The 19,686-nt window shown below is 38.6% G+C and overlaps 1 protein-coding gene across 1 annotated transcript in view; it reads right to left on the bottom strand.

Moving 5' to 3' along the window:
• Positions 1-19,686, bottom strand: part of CASP10 (caspase 10) — a 98,713-nt gene that overhangs the window by 25,502 nt on the left and 53,525 nt on the right. Inside the window, exons 4-7 of the mRNA XM_089670329.1 lie at positions 16,951-17,086; positions 9,182-9,255; positions 8,002-8,038; positions 118-174 (exon numbers count right to left, since the gene is read on the bottom strand). Coding sequence (XP_089526455.1) covers positions 118-174; positions 8,002-8,038; positions 9,182-9,255; positions 16,951-17,086 — 304 coding nt within the window. The remainder of the gene's footprint in view (positions 1-117; positions 175-8,001; positions 8,039-9,181; positions 9,256-16,950; positions 17,087-19,686) is intronic.

Here is a 19,686-nt window from a genome sequence, read left to right as displayed (position 1 = left end):
GTATTTAGCGTTCTGTCTAGAGAGTTCAGTTTAAAAAAAAAATTAGTAATATATTATTACACATTAATACATTTCAAAAGTATGTTTGTATTAATTATATATTTTATTAAATGCTACCTTTTTCACTGGGTAATTCTTGTACTTCCTCAATATGTTCTCTAATGCTCCCCAGTTCTGCATTTAAAATATAAAAAATAAAGTTTAGCATGTGCATATTACATATCTCCAACTGCATAATATTACTGTTTCAGCTGTTATTGACAAGACAGTCATTTACCTTCACAATTTCCACCTCCTGCCTATTAATTCAATTGAAAGAAACTGTAGGCAGTCTATTGTAAACACACACAAACACTCATAAATATATAAACATATTAACATATATACATTTCATAAATATATATATATACTATATATATATACACATTCAGTGCTCAGCACACCACAACTTTCCTTTCCTTTCAGAATCAACATTTTCTATGGGACACTATACTACAAAATACTCTCATAAATGCGGGCCATTCATTGCAAACAAGATTTGTTAATTTGCACACACAAAAAAGTATTTTTCCTAACAAATTCATCCAGGACCATGTTGCGAAAATTAATACACCCCAATGAAAGTCTTAGGAACAAACCTAATTTTAGACAACAAAATCCTAATTAACAAGAATTCAACTACAGGTGAGTCTAATTATTCATTAAGACTCAACAGACAGTTGATTATAAAAGGGCGTTACTTAACTAAGAAAACTCCTTCCCATTTCATGCTGCCAGTAATGGCACCACATGAAAGAGAAATGTCACAAGGCCCGAGAAATAAAATAATTTCTTTACACAAGAAACGTGAAGGCTATAATATCAGCAAAGCTTTACTTATCAGTCAGAATACTCTAGCAAAAGTGATACAAAATTTTAACAAAGATGGAACTGCAACCATCTCACAGAGACGTCCAGGTCGCCCATGGAAGTTAACACCTCGACAGAAGCGTCTTCTGATGAGAAGGTTTGAAGAAAATCGCCACACAAGTTCAATGCAGTTAGCTAAAGAAGAAGAAAGCTGGGGTGATCGTTTCCCATGACACAAGGCGTACACTGCAGAGGAATGGCATGCATGGGTGTCGTCCACGAAGGAAACCTTTCCTAAAGCCCATGCACAAAAAAGCCCACCTAGAATTTGCCAGGGTCCATGCTGAAAAAGTAGAAGACTACTGGGACTCTGGAGTGATGAGACCAAGATAAATGCTTTTGGAACTGATAGCTTTAAAACTGTATGGTGTCGCAAAGGTGAGGAGTATAGAGAAAAATGCATGGTGCCTACAGTGAAACATGGTGGTGGCAGTGTCCTTCTGTGGGGCTGCATAGAGTGCTCCTGGTGTCGGGGTGCTGCATTTCATTGATGGTATCATGAATTCACAGATGTGCTGCTCTATTTTGAAAGAGAAGATGCTACCATCACTCCATGCCCTTGGTTGTTGTGCACTTTTCCACCATGACAATGATCCAAAACACACATCTAAGGCCATTGTTGCATTTCTGAAGAAGAACAGGGTGAAAGTGATTCAGTGGACAAGTATGTCTTCTGTTCTGAACCTAATCGAACATCTATGGGGAATTCTGAAGAGACAAGTTAAGCATCACTCTCCATCCAGCATCCAGGCTCTAAAAGAGGTCGTTCAAGAATGGAAAAAGATAGATGTTGCAATATGTCACCAACTTGTTCATTCCATGCCTAGAAGACTTGGTGCTGTCCTTACAAATCATTGAGGTCATACAAAATTACTAGATGTAGTAGTATTTGTTGTGGGGTGTATTAATTTTTGCATCAACTATATTGAGTAAAACTGAAGATTTTGTAATATAAGTTATATTATTAATCTTACTTTCATGTAATGAGCTAAACAACTGTTCTAAAAAACTCAGTTTTGTCAATATTTTGGAAAATATATATATACATTTATTACATGACTGTAATTGGATCCTGCCCATTTCTCTTGGATCTGTAAATGTGGATGATTATAATGTCCATGGCTACCTAAAGACAAGTACAAAACAGAAGGTGTACAGATAGTATAGTAATTTTATTTAAAAACAAAAAAAGAAGTAAAACAAAAATGCACTCACAAGAGGGTGACATAATGGCTTATTTGTGGCCCATGTCCAGTCCACATCACCCCATTTACTGTGGCCAGCTGAGGTTTGAGAAAAGGGGAATTGCCCAAAAAAGCATTGTTTGAGAGCTGCCATTACAGTGACCTGGAAGTGGGAGGACTGGCCATACTCCTTGTGTCTGCTGGATGCCACTTAACATACATCTACTGAACAGGTCTGCTGCAGCCATTCCTAGGATCCATCATACAACACATCCTAATCCCCAGTTGCTCACAGTGAAGGCGATTATCTGGACGTGACCTGGGCCACAGGCACCATTATATCACCTTCTTGTGAGTGCATTTTGTTTTACTTCACCTTTTATTAAAATTACTATTACTCTTTATTACTATTATCCTCGCACCTTCTGTTTTTTTTTTTTTGGTGATGATCAATGTGATTTTCCAGGATGATCTGATGGGAGAGCTGCAAAATAGTGGTTTGATTCCTCCCCTAGTATTTCATCTTTACCTGTTGCTATACAGTATATCTTTAGTCCTATAAAGGAGTGCGATAAGGATTACTTTTCTAATTCTCCATGACTACCTACTAACCTTCACATATTCCACTGAATGATGCCGCAACACAAGCCTATGGCTTGGAACTACCAAGTCAATAGAAGCACTTAGACAGTGTTAAAAAAATTAATGCCATCTATTAAATATGAACTTTTTGTTTTTGGTAGGTGTTTTTTTTTATATATACACAGGTGAAACTCGAAAAATTTGAATATCGTGCAAAAGTTCATTTATTTCAGTAATGCAACTTAAAAGGTGAAACTAATATATGAGATAGACTCATTACATGCAAAGCAAGATAGTTCAACCGTTACAGCTTATGAAAACCCCAAATCCACAATCTCAGAAAATTACAATATTGTGAAAAGGTGCAATATTCTAGGCTCAGTGTCCCACTCTAGTCAGCTAATTAAGCCATAACACCTGCAAAGGGTTCCTGGGCCTTTAAATGGTCTCTCAGTCTGGTTCAGTAGGAATCACAATCATGGGAAAGACTTCTGACCTGACAGTTGTGCAGAAAACCATCATTGACACCCTCCATAAGGAGGGAAAGCCTCAAAAGGTAATTGCAAAAGAAGCTGAATGTTCCCCAAGTGCTGTATCAAAGCACATTAATAGAAAGTTACGTGGAAGGGAAACGTGTGGAAGAAAAAGGTGCAAAAGCAGCAGGGATGACCGCAGCCTGGAGAGGGTTGTCAGGAAAAGGCCATTCAAAAGTGTTGGGGACTTTCACAAGGAGTGGACTGAGTCTGGAGTCAGTGCATCAAGAGTCACCACACACAGATGGACCTGGACATGGGCTTCAAATGTCGTATTCCTCTTGTCAAGCCGCTCCTGAACAACAAAGAACGTCAGAAGCGTCTTACCTGGGCTAAAGAAAAACAGACCTGGTCTGTTGCTCAGTGGTCCAAAGTCCTCTTTTCTGATGAGAGCAACTTTTGCATCTCATTTGGAAACCAAGGACCCAGAGTATGGAGGAAGAATGGAGAGGCACACAACACAAGATGCTTGAAGTCCAGTGTGAAGTTTCCACAGTCTGTGTTGATTTGGGGAGCCATGTCATCTGCTGGTGTTGGTCCACTGTGCTTCATTAAGTCCAGGGTCAACGTAGCCGTCTACCAAGAGATTTTGGAGCACTTCATGTTTCCTTCCACAGTTGAGCTTTATGGGGATGTGGACTTCATTTTGCAGCAGGACTTGGCACCTGCCCACACTGCCAAAAGCACCAAAACCTGGTTCAATGACCATGGGATTACTGTGCTTGATTGGCCAGCAAATTCACCTGACCTGAACCCCATAGAGAATTTATGGGGCATTGCCAAGAGAAAAATGAGACACTGAACAATGCAGAAGAGCTGAAGGCCGCTATTGAAGCATCCTGGTCTTCCATAACACCTCAGCAGTGCCACAGGCTGATAGCTTCCATGCCACGCCGCATTGAGGCAGTAATTGCTGCAAAAGGGGCCCAAACCAAGTACTGAGTACATATGCATGCTTATACTTTTCAGAGGTCTGATATTGTTCTATGTACAATCCTTGTTTTATTGATTGCATGTAATATTCTAATTTTCTGAGATTGTGGATTTGGGGTTTTCATGAGCTGTAAGCCATAATCATCACAATTATGACAAATCACGGCTTGAACTATCTTGCCTTGCATGTAATGAGTCTATCTCATATATTAGTTTCACCTTTTAAGTTGCATTACTGAAATAAATAAACCTTTGCACCATATTCTAATTTTTCAAGTTTCACCTGTATTATTACTTATGAATGCTCTTGCTATGTCTTATTAAGCCTGAAATACATGTGCCTTGTGCATCAAATAAAGTCAATTTAGCGGAAAGAGATGATATTGACTGTTGGTTTGTTTAACTGCGTTGATCTGCACACTTAGTATGAAAATGCTAGTCAATTCACTAAATGGAAAATTTTTAATTGTAATTTAGACCATGCAATCACTTACAAATGACATCCGTTGTGTTCTTTAACAAAATAAAGCAAAAAGCAAAACTGCAAATTTCAAAGCATGGTATCCAGGGCAGGCATTTAGAATCCATCTTGTACTGGTTTACATAAGTGAGGTAAGTAGTAGGGATGAGCTTGAGTTTGGGCCTAACTTGGTTGTGGCCATATTAGGTCAATGATGTCATGAGCATCCCAACCATGCCTTCTTTCAGTGGGAACATGGGGGAACACAGTTCCAGCACCTTCAGCATGTAATGCCAAGGGGTGTTGGGGTGTGTTGGGGAATCTATTGAAATTGGGGGAGTCAATTGTGGCTGGGAGGGATTTAATGTTGAGGGAAGGGTCTATTTTTGCTGGCTGCTGGGAGGTCTATTGATTCTTGCTGCTGGGAAATCTATTGTTGCTGGGGGGTTATTATGTTGTAGGAGTGTATGTTGTTGCCTGGGGGGTCTATTGTTGTTAAGGAATTCCATGTAAATTACTTAGCACCACAAAATTATATTTGTTTCTGTATTCTCTAAAAGGGGGGAGGTGGGTAGGGGGTGGAACCTAGGAGCGGTGCTCAGCGGTGGGTAGGGAGTGGAAACAATGGGTAACTCAAAAGGGGACGTTCCTCCACCTCATCTCAGTGAAAAAAAACCCTGATCCCACCCCTTTGTGTATTTGCAGCTGCGGAATGGAGAATGCCCTAGCTGTGTGCAGTGGGTGGGAGTGACAGCTTCCATCTAGGTTCAGTCTAAGCCTACATTCGGACCAAATATGAGCTCACCCCTTGTGACTACCTACTGGATGCTATAAGTTACTGCACTTTAAACCTAGAACTGTTTAATGGGGCTTTTAAAGTACCACACCTTACCAATACAAGTAAAGTGAAAAATGTGAAAACAGGGGATAAAATTAAACACCTTTTATTAGGTTAAAAAACCACCCATCAGTGCAAAGAACTTGTCAGACATAGACACAAAAAGGCATATAATTAAAATCAACAAAGGGTGGCTACAGTAGGCAGCGGGCGATGTCTTAGACATCACGGGCATCGGCCATGGCGAACTGCAGCCGCTGTCTAACAGCGAAGTAGGCTCAACTGTACAGATAGTATATGAAATGGTAAATGGTTATCAGTGGAAATATATACATATATAAACAAAGAACACCCAACCATATGACATAATAGGTGTTAATGAACAACTGGTGATACAGTATCCACTTGAGACCATGAAAAATGCTTTGCTTTATAGGTTTCAAATACTACTTGCCTGGATATCTCTGACTTCAATACTTTCTGAGAACTGAGCAGGCCTACAGAGTGAAGTAAGCAGGCCACACACAGATCAAATTCTGAAAGAATTTTCTTTTGAAAAACTTTTCTAAGTATTTTTGTTCGAATTTTGCAACATTAGTGGGTCACAGAAACAGATGATTTTCGTGTGGTCATTGAATTTCAATGATCGGGCATGTTAGAAATTTTTTGAAAACAAATGAATTTCGAATCAATGATAGGAGAATGGTGTGGGAAATCTAAATGAAAAAGAAATGAGTGTGAGCTGTGACCTGGAAAGAAAAGAAAATTCTTGGCCACGAAAATTCTTTTCTGTTGCAACATGAGGTGAAATTGAAGGCTTGGTTGGTTGAATTTCAAGATCAATGTTGGCACCACTGGATTACAAAACACACAAAATGTCCAATTTTCTAAAGAAAATTTGTTCAGAATTCGACCCATGTATGGCCTGCAGAAGAGCTCCTGGTTTGCATACTTGTTCCATGTCAGTGGCAAAAAATTTACTAAAGCCATTAGGTTAGCATGACAGTGAGCAAACTAGTATTTTTGGAATGGGAAGTCAATGACAGTTTTCCTGCTTCTCAGTAGTTTCTTTCTGTAAGCCTCCATTATTATTATTATACAGGATTTATATAGCGCCAACAGTTTGCTCAGTGCCTTACAATATAAATGGAGACAATACAGCAAGAATACAGTTCAATGCAAGAGGGTTAAGAGGACCTGATCCTGGGAGCTTACAATCTAAGATAACCAAGAATGACTGCTATAATAATAGCCTCTTGTCTAGTGCTAATCAAAACATGCAACAAATGACCCCTAGAAAATGTATTCATTCAATAATGTGAAATACACAGACATACTGTAACGCCGGCCATACATGGGTCGAAATTCGACCGATTTTTCATCCGAAAATCGGACCTAAGAATAATTGGCTGATTTTGGCTCTGTTATTGGGTCAATGGCACCGGCCGATTTTCATGGTTCCTCCCCTTTTCGGTGACCGGGCATGTTGGAAAATGCGTGAAAAACGACCGATTTTCGACTCAGTGATGGTCAAATCGTACGATCATTTTTCCAAAAAGAATATGTGCATGAGCCATGACCTGGAAGGAACAGAAGTTTTGTCTCGTTATATGGGGTGAACTTTATGACTTGGTCGGACGATTTTCGAAATCATTGATGGCACCATCAGCTTACCCAGCAAATGACGTTTTCAATTTACAGACGAAAAATCGTTCAGAATTCGAACCATGTATGGCCTGCATAAGTATCAAGTGAAAATGTATTCCCTGATGTCATCAGTTTTGACAGTACACGTAGACTAGAGGTGCATCATAGTGTCCCCAAGATCAGGTTTTCTGTGCAGCGCTATTTCTTGAGTTCTTATGTGAGTGTTTTTAATCAATTTTTTAATAAATTAATTTGTAGATTTACACTATTGGGTTCCTATCCCTTAAATTGTGTGGAGAGCACAACTGAAGATTCACTTTTGCAGTGTCGCACTGTGTATAGCATGAGGAATGTCACTACTTTTTCACTTGATACTTATGTCCCTGTATTTCACAATATTGAACAAATACATTTTCTAGGAGTCATTTGATGCATGCTTTTATAAGCTCTACACTTACTTTTATTTGTTTATATGATTTATATGGGATATCACTAAGGTTGCCACGTCACCCCTTTAAACCCAAACACATATAAATTACGCGGGTTCTGAGGCTAATTTATTGCAGACAAGGCACCAAGTAAGTGTAATTACCACCTTAATTAGCCACAGAACCTGTGTAATTAATATGTGTTCGGGTTTAAAGGGATGAAGTGGCAACCCTAGATATCACATATTGTGTCAGATTCTTTTCATTTGTTTATTATTAACCACAAGCGCGGTTTTCATTTTTTTTCTTATATTAATACCTTTGTAAAGGTAAGTACAATGCTAAGTAATACAAAATGTACCAGAATGATACATATAATTGTACATATAATATTTTTAAATATTAGTCATTTGTTTTCTAGATTCTTAGGGCTAATGTTCAGAGTCAGCTGCAGAACAAAACAGATCAAATCAGAAAAAAGACTTACCATCAGTTTGAAATTCTATATCTGTAGAAGAAACAGCCTGTATAAAACAAAATATACCGTAAACACAATGCATATTTCAGCACTGAATACATGGAAGCATAGTTACTATTGTACAGCCAACTGTTCTTTGTGTTCTTGCTATCAATATTTGATGTGGCAGCTGAGCACTTTGTCTGCATCCAGCAGCATCACAGGCAGGGGCGGACTGACCATTTGGAAACTCAGGCACTGTCCGAGGGCCCGGGGTCAGTAGGGGGCCCCATGAGATGCCCCTGGTACCTTGTTCATAGGCTTTTTTGAGTTTGGGCAAGGACACAGGGGCCCCATGATCCTCTATTGCCCGGGGGCCCATGAGTTGTCAGTCCCCCCCTGATCACAGGTAATCGCTGGTTGTGTGAACAGCCACAGGTAGCTGTGGCTGCCATTAACCTGTCATTGAAGAGTATGAGCTCAGTGGATACAGCTAGCTGCTCACATCTGTCAAATATTTATTATTATGATTTATTACAGGTACTTAAACAGTTTTTGCATTTTTGTGTGTGTTTTTCACACAATTTCTTGTCCCTCCTTTTCCTAGTAACTAGCTTGGCTAAAACAAAAATGCTCAAGCCTCAAAAACATGCGCACAAACGTGCATAAACCACTTTTCAAAAACCCTTGAAGAAGCTCAAGTGAGAACCTAGACTTGTACCTTGCTGGTTTGGCTAGCAAAGGAGCAATGCTGTGCAAATCACATGCGATCTGTGTGCGGTGTGATTGGAGCCATACATTATGTATGGCTCTAATCGCACCACACCCGCACCAAAAGCGTGCAGGAGCCTTTTTTTTGGTCCGCACTAGAATCGGATTGCATGGGTATTCACACCTATGTGATCCGATTCTGCACATCGCACCGCGTTTTGCGGACCGTTTTCGGGGTGTTGTTAACTTAATATACACACCCGCAGCGGTTTGCATGAACGAGGTGCGATTCTGATGCGGTGCGGAATTCGCACTGAAAACACTGCGAATTCTGCACCGCATCAGTGTGAACCAGGGCTGAAGCAGGTAAGTGCTAACTTACCAATCATGATACTGGTGAGCTGTCAACAGCATCAGCATTGTTATTGTGACATGACCCTCGTGCTGGTCTCGAGTCTAGTTTTCATGTTCATAAAGAATCTATTGCTTTAAAAATTACCTGAATAGAAAATGGTGGCTCTGACAAATTGGTATTTTGTGTTGGTGCAGATGGCATGATCCTTTTCAGTGATTCTTAAAGACAAAAAAAATGTAAGTATCACAAACATTTCTAACTTTTTTTTTTTTTTATATTTTATGTTTTTTATATAAAATTTTCAGCATTCCCAGCAGCACACCACCTGATATTTGAAAGAAGAGGTCTAGAGTAGGAGGGTAATGTGCAAGTCTACAAAAAGCTAGTTCATCATGTAAAATGGCCATCTAATAACAGTCCCTGCCCTGACTAAGGCTGGCCATACACTATACAATGTTCTGTCCAATTTCTGCCCAATTTCCTTTAGATTTACCTTCAACTATGTAGTGCAAGAGCCTGCCTAATTGGATACAATTGAAAGTGTTAGGTTTGACCTCCTATTATATGGTTTTTGGTAAATCTAAACCAAAAATCTCAAGAAAATTGTATAATGTATGGCCAGCCTTACAGACCAATGTGTCGTAGGATGTTTAATGGCTTTGCTGGTTCATACATGTTTGATTACTGGAATAACATAGCACTGCCTGTCAAGCTATTCAAGTCAATGGGGTCCTGCTGCAACCGTGAGCCAATCTCTTGGCTCAGATTTGCAACGGACTAGCTTCATTACAAACTGCATTTGTCAAAAACTATTTAAAAAAGGCTTTGAGAAGGTGGCGAGATTGCCTCTTGAATGCCTGACAGTGGCTAGTGAAAGTATGGGCTAGTGTGAACCTAGCCTAAGGGCTCATTTACATGAGATTTACTCTCTGAAGAGTAATCCGCAGTGGATCGTATTTCACAAGGTGTTTGACAGGGCTGTTAACATAGATGATGGGGTAAGGGGGAGTGGCCTGACCATTTTACTCTTTAAATCTTGAAAAGTGTACAATTTCCCCTTATCTACTATATCCTTTAAACATGCATTTCTATCTATAATCCATTTCCCCGACATATTATCTTTCCCTGGTGGGAAATACTCCGTTCCCACCAGAGGAATCCATATTGAATTGTATTTCCATCCCATTTGCTTGTGCATTGCATCCCAAGCTCTTAATACCTTCCTTGTCAAAGTACTAGTATTTCTGTCCATTATACGAAACTTATGTGGTTTCCAGATAATCTTCCCTAATTGTGCTTTACTTAAAATACCTTCCATATTTACCCAACATTTCCCTTGTGAATTATGTGCCCAATCTTCAATTTGTGATAATAACACCAAAAAATTTTATTTTTCTAAAATTAGGCAGGTTTAAACCCCCTTTCCCTTTATTATTACACAACACCTCATATTTATTTCTTGGTTTCGTATTTACCCATATAAACCTGAGTATCATTTTTTTATTATCCCAAAAAGAGACCCTGGTATATGTACTGGGAGCATGTGAAACTTATACAAGATTTTTGGTACTATCACCATCTTTACCAAATTTATATCACCTATCCAAGAGGCCCTTCCCATTGAGAGTCTCCCCAACTCATCCTTTATTTCATTTATTAATGGGATATAGTTTGCCTGGTATAGGTTCTTTATTAAGAGAGTTAGCTTTATTCCTAAATAACCTAATTCCCTTTCCCTCCCTGTGAATGGAAAATCTTTTTGTAAGTTCTGCTTCTCTATCTTTGAAACGTTAATATTTAAAATCTCTGACTTTGAGGGGTTTATTTTCAGATTTGATATCTCTCCGTAATATTTTAATAATCTCATCAAATTAGGCAATGTTAATCTGGGGTTCACAATATAAAACAACATATCATCTGCGTACATTGCTACCTTATGTTCCATTTCACCTATCTTAATTCCTGTTATATCTACACTCTTTCTTATCCCTGCTAGTAAAGGTTTCAGGGATATTACAAATAAGAAAGGGGAGAGTGGGCATCCCTGTCTTGTACCATTATACATTTGAAAGAAACGTGAAAAGGACCCGTTAACCTTTACTGCTGCTGACGGGCCATTATAAAGCTCTTTTATCCACTTTAACATTTTGGGCCCTAATCCTAAAGCCTCTAATGTGTCTATCATAAATCCCCAGTCTACCCTATCAAAAGCTTTTTCCACATTAATCGACATGATTATTGTTGGCAGCAGGGGCGGACTGACCATTTGGAAACTCGGGCACTGCCCGAGGGCCCGGGGTCAGTAGGGGTCCCCATGAAATGCCCCTGGTACCTTTTTCATAGGCTTTTTTGAGTTTGGGCAAGGACACGGGGGTCCCATGATCCCTTATTGCCCGCTGGCCCCATGAGTTGTCAGTCCGCCCCTGGTCGGCAGCATCTCTCTCTTTACTTTTTGTTGAAGGAGAAATGATCTCAGACCATTGTCCCTCCCTTCTCTGCCAGGAATGAATCCCACCTGATCCAAGTGTATCCACTCCAACATCAGCTATTTCATCTTATTTGCTAGTATTTTAGCGTATAATTTTGTATCTATATTTAATAGTGATATAGGTCTGTAACTAGTGCACTGTGACCCATCCTTCCCTTCTTTAAGTATAATTGTTATATATGCTAGCAATGATTTTTGTCTGATTCCCAACCCCTCTCCTAACATGTTCATATATGTGCATATTTTAGGAACCAATATTTCTTTAAATTTCTTGTAATAACCCACAGTATACCCATCAGGGCCTGGGCTCTTTCCTGCTGCCATCTTCTTCAATGCCAAAATAATTTCCTCCTGGGAGATATCCCTCTCTAGGCCCTCTAACGTTTCTTCTGATATTCTTGGCAAACCAGACTCATTTAAGTATCTCTGCCTTTTTCCCTTCTTTTTCACCCTCTGTTTCTTTCTGGTTCCCAGAATTTATATCATACTTCCTGTTGTAAGAAAGATATATGTCCTGAACCAGAAAGAGAGTAGGGGAAGGGAAAAGACAGGAAGAGAAATTCCTTCTTTTTTTTTTTTTCTTTCTCTTTCCCTAAGAGGGGGGAGATGTGTTGATTCAGGGGGAGGAGGTTTAGGGAAGGAGATGTGGGAAGTTGGGACAAATATAGGGACATCTTCTTGTTTCAGACCATTTACACATGCCCCTTTCCAAACCGGAATATAGATGGTGTTTTGAAAGAGCTAGAGGAATGAATGTGTAATTTTATAACATACAATGTGAAGGGATTGAATACTCCAACCATAAGGTATAAGATTCTTAGAGAGATACATCAACGTTCTATAGAGGTGGTGTTTTTACAAGAGACGCACATATCTTAAGATACAAATGTAAAGTTATACTCAAAATACTATCCAACATGGTATTATGCTGACTTACCAATAAAAAGGAGTAGCTATTGGGTTTGCAAAAAAACGTAAGATTTATTGCGGAAGAAAGATTAGTAGACCCAGAGGATAGGTTTCTAATCCTGAGAGGGACACTCCAGGGGACAATGTACATTGTCAAATATTTATTGTTGTAATAAAAATTCAATGGCATACCTGGAGGGTTTACTAATAATGCTTATAGATTTCAAGAGGGAGATGCTGGTTGTGTCAGGGGATTTTAATCTGTGCCTGGATCCATCACAGGTGCAGAGAGGTGCAGAGAGAGGGAGGTAGAAACCTAAAGTCTGTTAAAAGGATGTTACATCAGTGCCAATTAATGGACGCCTGGAGAGTTATACATCCTAGAGAAAGGGATTATACCTTCTTCTCTTCTGCACATGGAGTTTATTCAAGATTGGATTATATAATGATTGAACATAGACTTATGGAGTCATTGGTTAAATCCAATATTGAAGTGAGGTCACTATCAGATCATGCACCCGTCACAATGAGATTAAGGTGGGGAAGGGAGAGGAATAAGATAAACGTGGGGATTGAATGAAACGCTCTTGCAGGACCAAATGACTGCAAGAAGATTAGGGAAGGAAACTGAACAATATTTTTTGATTAATGAAAGCGAAGGGGTATCTGTTTCCACAGTTTGGGAAGCACATAAGGCATACATTAGAGGAATCCTGATCTCGATTCGGTTCTGAGAAAAAAAGAACGGGGGAGAAGAATAAAGCTATTAACGGAGGAATTATATGATTTAGAACAACTACATAAAAAGAAGATAGATATAGAGATACAACAGAAGACAATTCAAAAAATAGGAGAACTTAAGGAGTTAAGGGAACAAGTCGAGGAAAATCTTTAACAGGGTGGCTAGAGAAAAATATCAGTGGGGGAATAGTCCAGAAAAATACTTAATGAGAAGGCTAAGGGAAAAGAAATCGAGGATGATATGGGGGAACTGATGCATTCAACTACTGATATCGCTGATGCATTTAAAAAATATTATAGTAAATTATACAGAATAAAATATAGGAACCAGAATGAAACAATGGGAGAGAAAAAGGAAAAAAGGCAGACATATTTAAAAGGCAAGATTGCCAAGATTAGATGAGGCAAAATTAATAGCCTTAGAAAGAGTTATAATGGAAGAAAGAATTAATGTAGCATTAAAAACTACAGCAGCAGGAAAGAGTCCTGGCCCAGACGGGTATACATTAGGATATTATAGGAAGTTTAAGGAACTACTTGTCCCCAAAATGTGTACATATATGAACGCGTTAGGAGAAGGGATGGAAATGAGGGAGGAATCGTTACAGGCACATATTGCAGTTATGCCAAAGGAGGGGAAAGGTGGGTCCCATTATGCTAACTATAGACCCATATCACTATTGAATATAGATACTAAATTATATGCAAAGGTTTTAGCAACAAGGTTGAAAGAATTAATGCCGGATTGGATACACTTAGATCATGTGGGATTCATACCTGGAAGGAAGGGATAATGGATTAAGATCATTGCTCCTCATACAGAAAAGTAAGAGAGAGGAATCCCCTGTGGTAATTCTGTCAATTAATGCTGAAAAAGCCTTCAACAGGGTGGACTGGGAATTTATGATAGATACGTTAGGGGAACTAGGGATCAGACCCAAAATGCCACAGTGGATAAGTAAGTTATACAGTAATCCTTCAGCTGTGGTAAAGGTTAATGGCTCACTGTCACAGTTCTTTAAAATGTTTAATGGAACAAGGCAGGGATGTCCATTGTCTCCCCTGTTGTTTGTTATAACTCTGGAGCCACTATTAGCGACGATACGAAATAGTATAGGTATAAAAGGAATTTGGATAGGGGATGTAGAACATAACGTTGCAGCATATGCAGACGACATGTTGTTGTATATCGCAAACCCAAGACTTACATTACCTAATTTGATGCAAATACTAAAATATTATGGAGAGTTATCAAATTTAAAGATTAACCCCTCAAAGTCAGAGATATTAAATATCAATGTTCCTAAGATAGAGAAACAGATCTTATAAAGGAAATTCCCTTTTACATGGAGGGAAAAAGAATTAAAGTACTTGGGAATAAAACTAACCCCGTCTTTAAAAAATGAATATCAGGCTAAATATATTCCATTAATAAACGAGATGAAGGAGGAATTGAGAAAAATGTAAAATGGGATCACTGTCTTGGATAGGGCGTATAAATATAGTAAAAATGGTAATAGTTCCCAAAATACTATATAGATTCCATATGCTCCCAATATATCTACCAAAGTTCATTATTTTTGACTATAAAGAGAATGATAACTAGGTATATTTGGGCAAATAAAAAAACAAGAGTAAAGTATGCAGTTCTATATAGGGACAAAATAAATGGGGGTTTAAACGTTCCGAATAGTAGACTGGAAATGCAATGTACAAGGGAAAAACTAGGTAAAAATAGAAAGTACCTTAAGTCACAATTAGATAGGATTATTTGGATTCCACAGCAGTTTTGTAGAGTAGATGAGAATATCTGACATGCAATGTAATGAGGACGTGGGATTTAATTCACAAACAAAGGGGGTGGGAATATAACTCACTGTTAATCCCATTGGTGGGTTCAAAGTTTTCCCTACCAGGGAAAGATAATATTGCATGAAAATGGATAAAAGATAGAAATGAAAGTTTTAAAGATATTATAGATAAAGGGAAATTATGTTCTTTTCAAGAACTAAAAAATAAAAATGAGTTATTTTTTACACTAGATGAATGGCGTTATTATCAATTGAGTCATTTTGTTGCTGTGCTCCCAAAACCAGGAGGGAGGAAGACAAGGATGGAGGAAGACATGTACCCATTTCAGCAAATACTAAGTTTAAACTTAACATGAAAACATGTTACTTCTAATATTTATAAGATTTTTACAACAATGTCTGGATACGAGCCTCCAGCATTTTTGGAAAAGTGGGAAAAGGAGCTTGGAACAAAATGAATGAGCAACAAAAAAGGAAAATGTTAGTACACGGGGCGATAGATATGAATGTTGCAGAAATTAACTATAAATGTATAGTTTGATGGTATACTACACCAAGTATGGCTCATAAACAAAGACCAGAGACTTCACCTTTGTGTTGGAGGGGATGTGGGAGTAAGGGAACAATAGCACACATATGGTGGCAGTGTCCTAAAATCCAGGAGTCTTGGCAAATGCACAAGAAATACTGGGGGTTAGTTTGCTGAAGGACCCTTGGGTCTGTCTATTTCATAAATCTGAGATTAATGTAAAGGATTATAAGAATATGTTGATATTTTGCTTGATAAATGCGGTAAAAGGGCTGATCCCAAAATTTTGGCAGGTACAGGAGACCCCCCAAAAAAAAGATTGGATATAAAGAGTGGAGTATATACACAGGATGGAGCAAGTATACCATATTGAAGAAGACAAAATGGTGAAATTTAAAAAAACTTGGGATAGATGGTATGAATTTAAAATTTCAAAAAGGTACCTTGAATTCGTTGGAGTATAAAGAATTAGGGAGAGATAAAGATACAACAGAAGGTTATGAGGAGTAATAGAACAAAAAGATGAGAGAGGCATGGTGAAGATAGATGGATAAATATGGGGGAATATGGGAGAAACAAGAAGTGGATGAAAATAGTTTGAAAATATAGGAGGATTGAAAGGGGGGGAGTGGGTGGGGGTGGGAATAGGGAGGGATGGAGGAGGGAAAGGGTTTTGAATTAATTTTTTGGGTGAAAGTTTTTGTTATGTAATATTTTGAGATAAAGTGGTTTTGTTTTTGTTTAAAAAAAAAAAAAAAAAGTCAATACAGATATAATAAAAAAAAAAAGGTGTTTCAAGGGTGTTGAGGATGGTGTTAGGTGGCGGATGTGGAGAGGCCCCATTCGGTTGAATTGATTGCATTTGGCGGGCAGTACTGTCCATCAAATGTGACTGAGGAGATAATAATTTCTGCACCATGATGCAAAGCATGTGTACACAGGGGCCTGCTGCCTTTGCAGCTTAACGAGGAGCAGTTGGTAAAAACACTGCTTGACTGCATGTTTTTACCCCCCCAGCTACAAATGAGAACATAGCCTTTGAGCAGTTGTCTCCAAACTACCCTTTGCTTGCTTTTATGCAGCCCTTGGGACATTCCTCTAATGACCACAGGTGCTATGTAGTTTTTTTTTATACTCCCACTGACCACCAAGCCTGAGACTTTGTTTACTCCCACTGACACTGGGACATTTTCTAATCCCTATGGCCACAGTCCAGCCCCCCAAAGTCTGAAGTGACCCTTTGTTTAGAAGTTTGGAGACCTCTGCTATAGAGCACAATGGTCATACTTTTCTTAGTCTATTTACTGTTTCATAAAGTCAGAAAAAAAGGACAATGCATTCTACATATGAAAATCCTCTTATTTTAAAATGTCATGAATGGCTCCTTTATCAACAGCAACATGTATTTAACATCGAGAAGTAATATGCCAAGTACCTCTGTATTCCTTATACTTGTATATTATTTGTAGAAGCTCCTGTGAAACATTGCGGAACACCTTCTCCAGAACTTCTAAGTTATCCTCTGATATCATTTCAGTCTTATCCAGGTAGCATAAAATATCCAAAAAATTCTGTAAGATACAATTTATAAAATAATAATAAAAACGATAGAATCGATGTTGTAATAAAGCACATGCCAAGTATATAAACATTATCAGCTACATTTCAATAAAGTACTGCAAAGCAAGAATCCTATGTAGTGTTAGTACAAAATCATGCAAAAAAATATTTTTTTAATGTATACTTACCTGATTCTGGCAACTGGGTCCTGCAATGCATTCAGACTTTGGGCTCTTTCACACGGGCGTTCCGTATGTCCGTTTTTCATCTGTCCGTTTACGGATGAAAAACGGACACCTATGCATTTCTGTCGACTAGCGGATGTAAACAGATGATCATCCATTTCCATCCGTTAACTACTTGCCCTCCTGAGGATTTAGCCCCCTTCCTGACCAGGCCATTTTTTGCGTTACGGTGCTGCATTAATTTAATTCACAATTGTGCGGTCATTCAACACTGCACCCAAATTAAATTTACGTCCTTTTTTTCCAATGAATTTAACTTTCTTTCGATGGTTTTTGATCGTCTCTGCATTTTTATTTTTTGCGCTATAAAAAAAAAGACTGACAATTTTGAGAAAATAACAATATTTTTGACTTTTGCTGTTAAACATCTCCAGTAAGAAAATGTAAAAAATCAAATCTCGTCATAAATTTCGGCCAAAATGTATTCTGCTACATTTGCTAAAAAAAAATCCAAATACGTGTAAATTAATTGGTTTACGTGAAAGTTATAGTGTTTACAAATGGCGGTATACAGTGGGGATCGAAAGTTTGGGCACCCCAGCTAAAAATTTGTATTAATGTGCATAAAGAAGCCAAGGAAAGATGGAAAAATCTCCAAAAGGCATCAAATAACAGATTAGACATTCTTATAATATGTCAACAAAAGTTAGATTTTATTTCCATCATTTACACTTTCAAAATAACAGAAAACAAAAAAATGGCATCTGCAAAAGTTTGGGCACCCTGCAGAGTTAATATCTTGTACTGCCCCCTTTGGCAAGTATCACAGCTTGTAAACGCTTTTTGTAGCCAGCCAAGAGTCTTTCAATTCTTGTTTGAGGTATCTTTGCCTATTCTTCCTTACAAAAGTCTTCCAGTTCTTTGAGATTTCTGGGCTGTCTGTCACACACTGCTCTTTTAAGGTCTATCTATAGATTTTCAATTATGTTGAGGTCAGGAGATTGTGAAGGCCATGGCAAAACCTTCAGTTTACGCCTCTTGATGTAACCCCCCGTGGATTTCGAGGTGTGTTTAGGATCATTATCCATTTGTAGAAGCCATCCTCTCTTTAACTTCAGCTTTTTCACAGATGGCAGCAAGTTACCATCCAAAGTTTGCTGAAATTTTATTGAATCCATTTTTCCTTCTACTCGTGAGATGTTCCTTGTACCACTGGCTGCAACACAACCCCAAAGCATGATTGATCCAACCCCATGCTTAACAGTTGGACAGAGGTTCTTTTCATTAAATTCTGTGCCCCTTCTTCTCCAAACGTACCTTTGCTCAATCCGGCCAAAAAGTTAAATTTTAACCTCATCGGTCCACAGAACTTGTTTCCAAAATGCATCAGGCTTGTCTATATGTTCATTTGCAAAGTTCAAACGATGATTTTTGTGGTGAGGACGTAGAAGAGGTTTTCTTCTGATGACTCCTCCATGAAGACCATATTTGTACAAGTATCTCTTTATAGTGGAATAGTGTACCACAACTCCAGTGTCTGCCAGATCTTTCTGGAGGGATCATGCAGTCAAACGTGGGTTTTGAATTGTTTTTCTCACAATCCTGCGAGCTGTTCTGTTTAATATTTTTCTTGGTCTTCCAGATCTTGCTTTAACTTCCACTGTTCCTGATGACTGCCATTTCTTAATTACATTCCTAACAGAGGATATTGACACCTGAAAACGCTTTGCTATCTTCTTATAGCCTTCTCCAGCTTTGTGAGCGTCAACTATTTTCAGTTTCAGTTTTCTAGACAACTGCTTAGAAGAACCCATGGTGCTGATTGTTGGGGCAAGGTCAGATGAGTCTGGGCATTTAAAACCTTTGAGATTGACATCACCTGGTCTTCCCAGACGATGATTGAGAACAATCCATGACACTGGCAGGTCTCAGCTTTGCAAAGGGGGCAGTGCATGCTATAAATTCTGCAGGGTGCCCAAACTTTTGCAGATGCCATTTTTTTGTTTTCTGTTATTTTGAAAGTGTAAATGATGGAAATAAAATCTAACTTTTGTTGACATATTATAAGAATGTCTAATCTGTAATTTGATGCCTTTTGGAGATTTTTCCATCTTTCCTTGGCTTCTTTATGAACATTAATACAAATTTTTAGCTGGGGTGCCCAAACTTTCGATCCCCACTGTATATACTAGGATTTTTTTTTTTTTTTACTAGTAATGGCGGCAATCAGCGACTTATAGCGGGACTGCGGTGGGCATTCCGACACTGGGGGGAACTGACTTGGTGTCACTGACATCCCCAGTGACACCAATACAGTGATCAGTGCTAAAAAAAAGTACTGACACTGTACTAATGGCACTGGGGGGGGAAGGGGTTAACATGAGGGGCAATCAAAGGGTTAACTGTGTGCTACTGTGTGCTGTGTC

Source organism: Staurois parvus, unplaced genomic scaffold, assembly GCF_062004578.1.
Source record: "Staurois parvus isolate SC_StPar_1 unplaced genomic scaffold, SC_StPar_1.0 ptg000011l, whole genome shotgun sequence".
Taxonomy (NCBI): Eukaryota; Metazoa; Chordata; class Amphibia; order Anura; family Ranidae; genus Staurois; species Staurois parvus.
The sequence above is the reverse complement of the archived record's forward strand: the minus strand, read 5'-3'. Positions and strand labels throughout refer to the sequence as shown.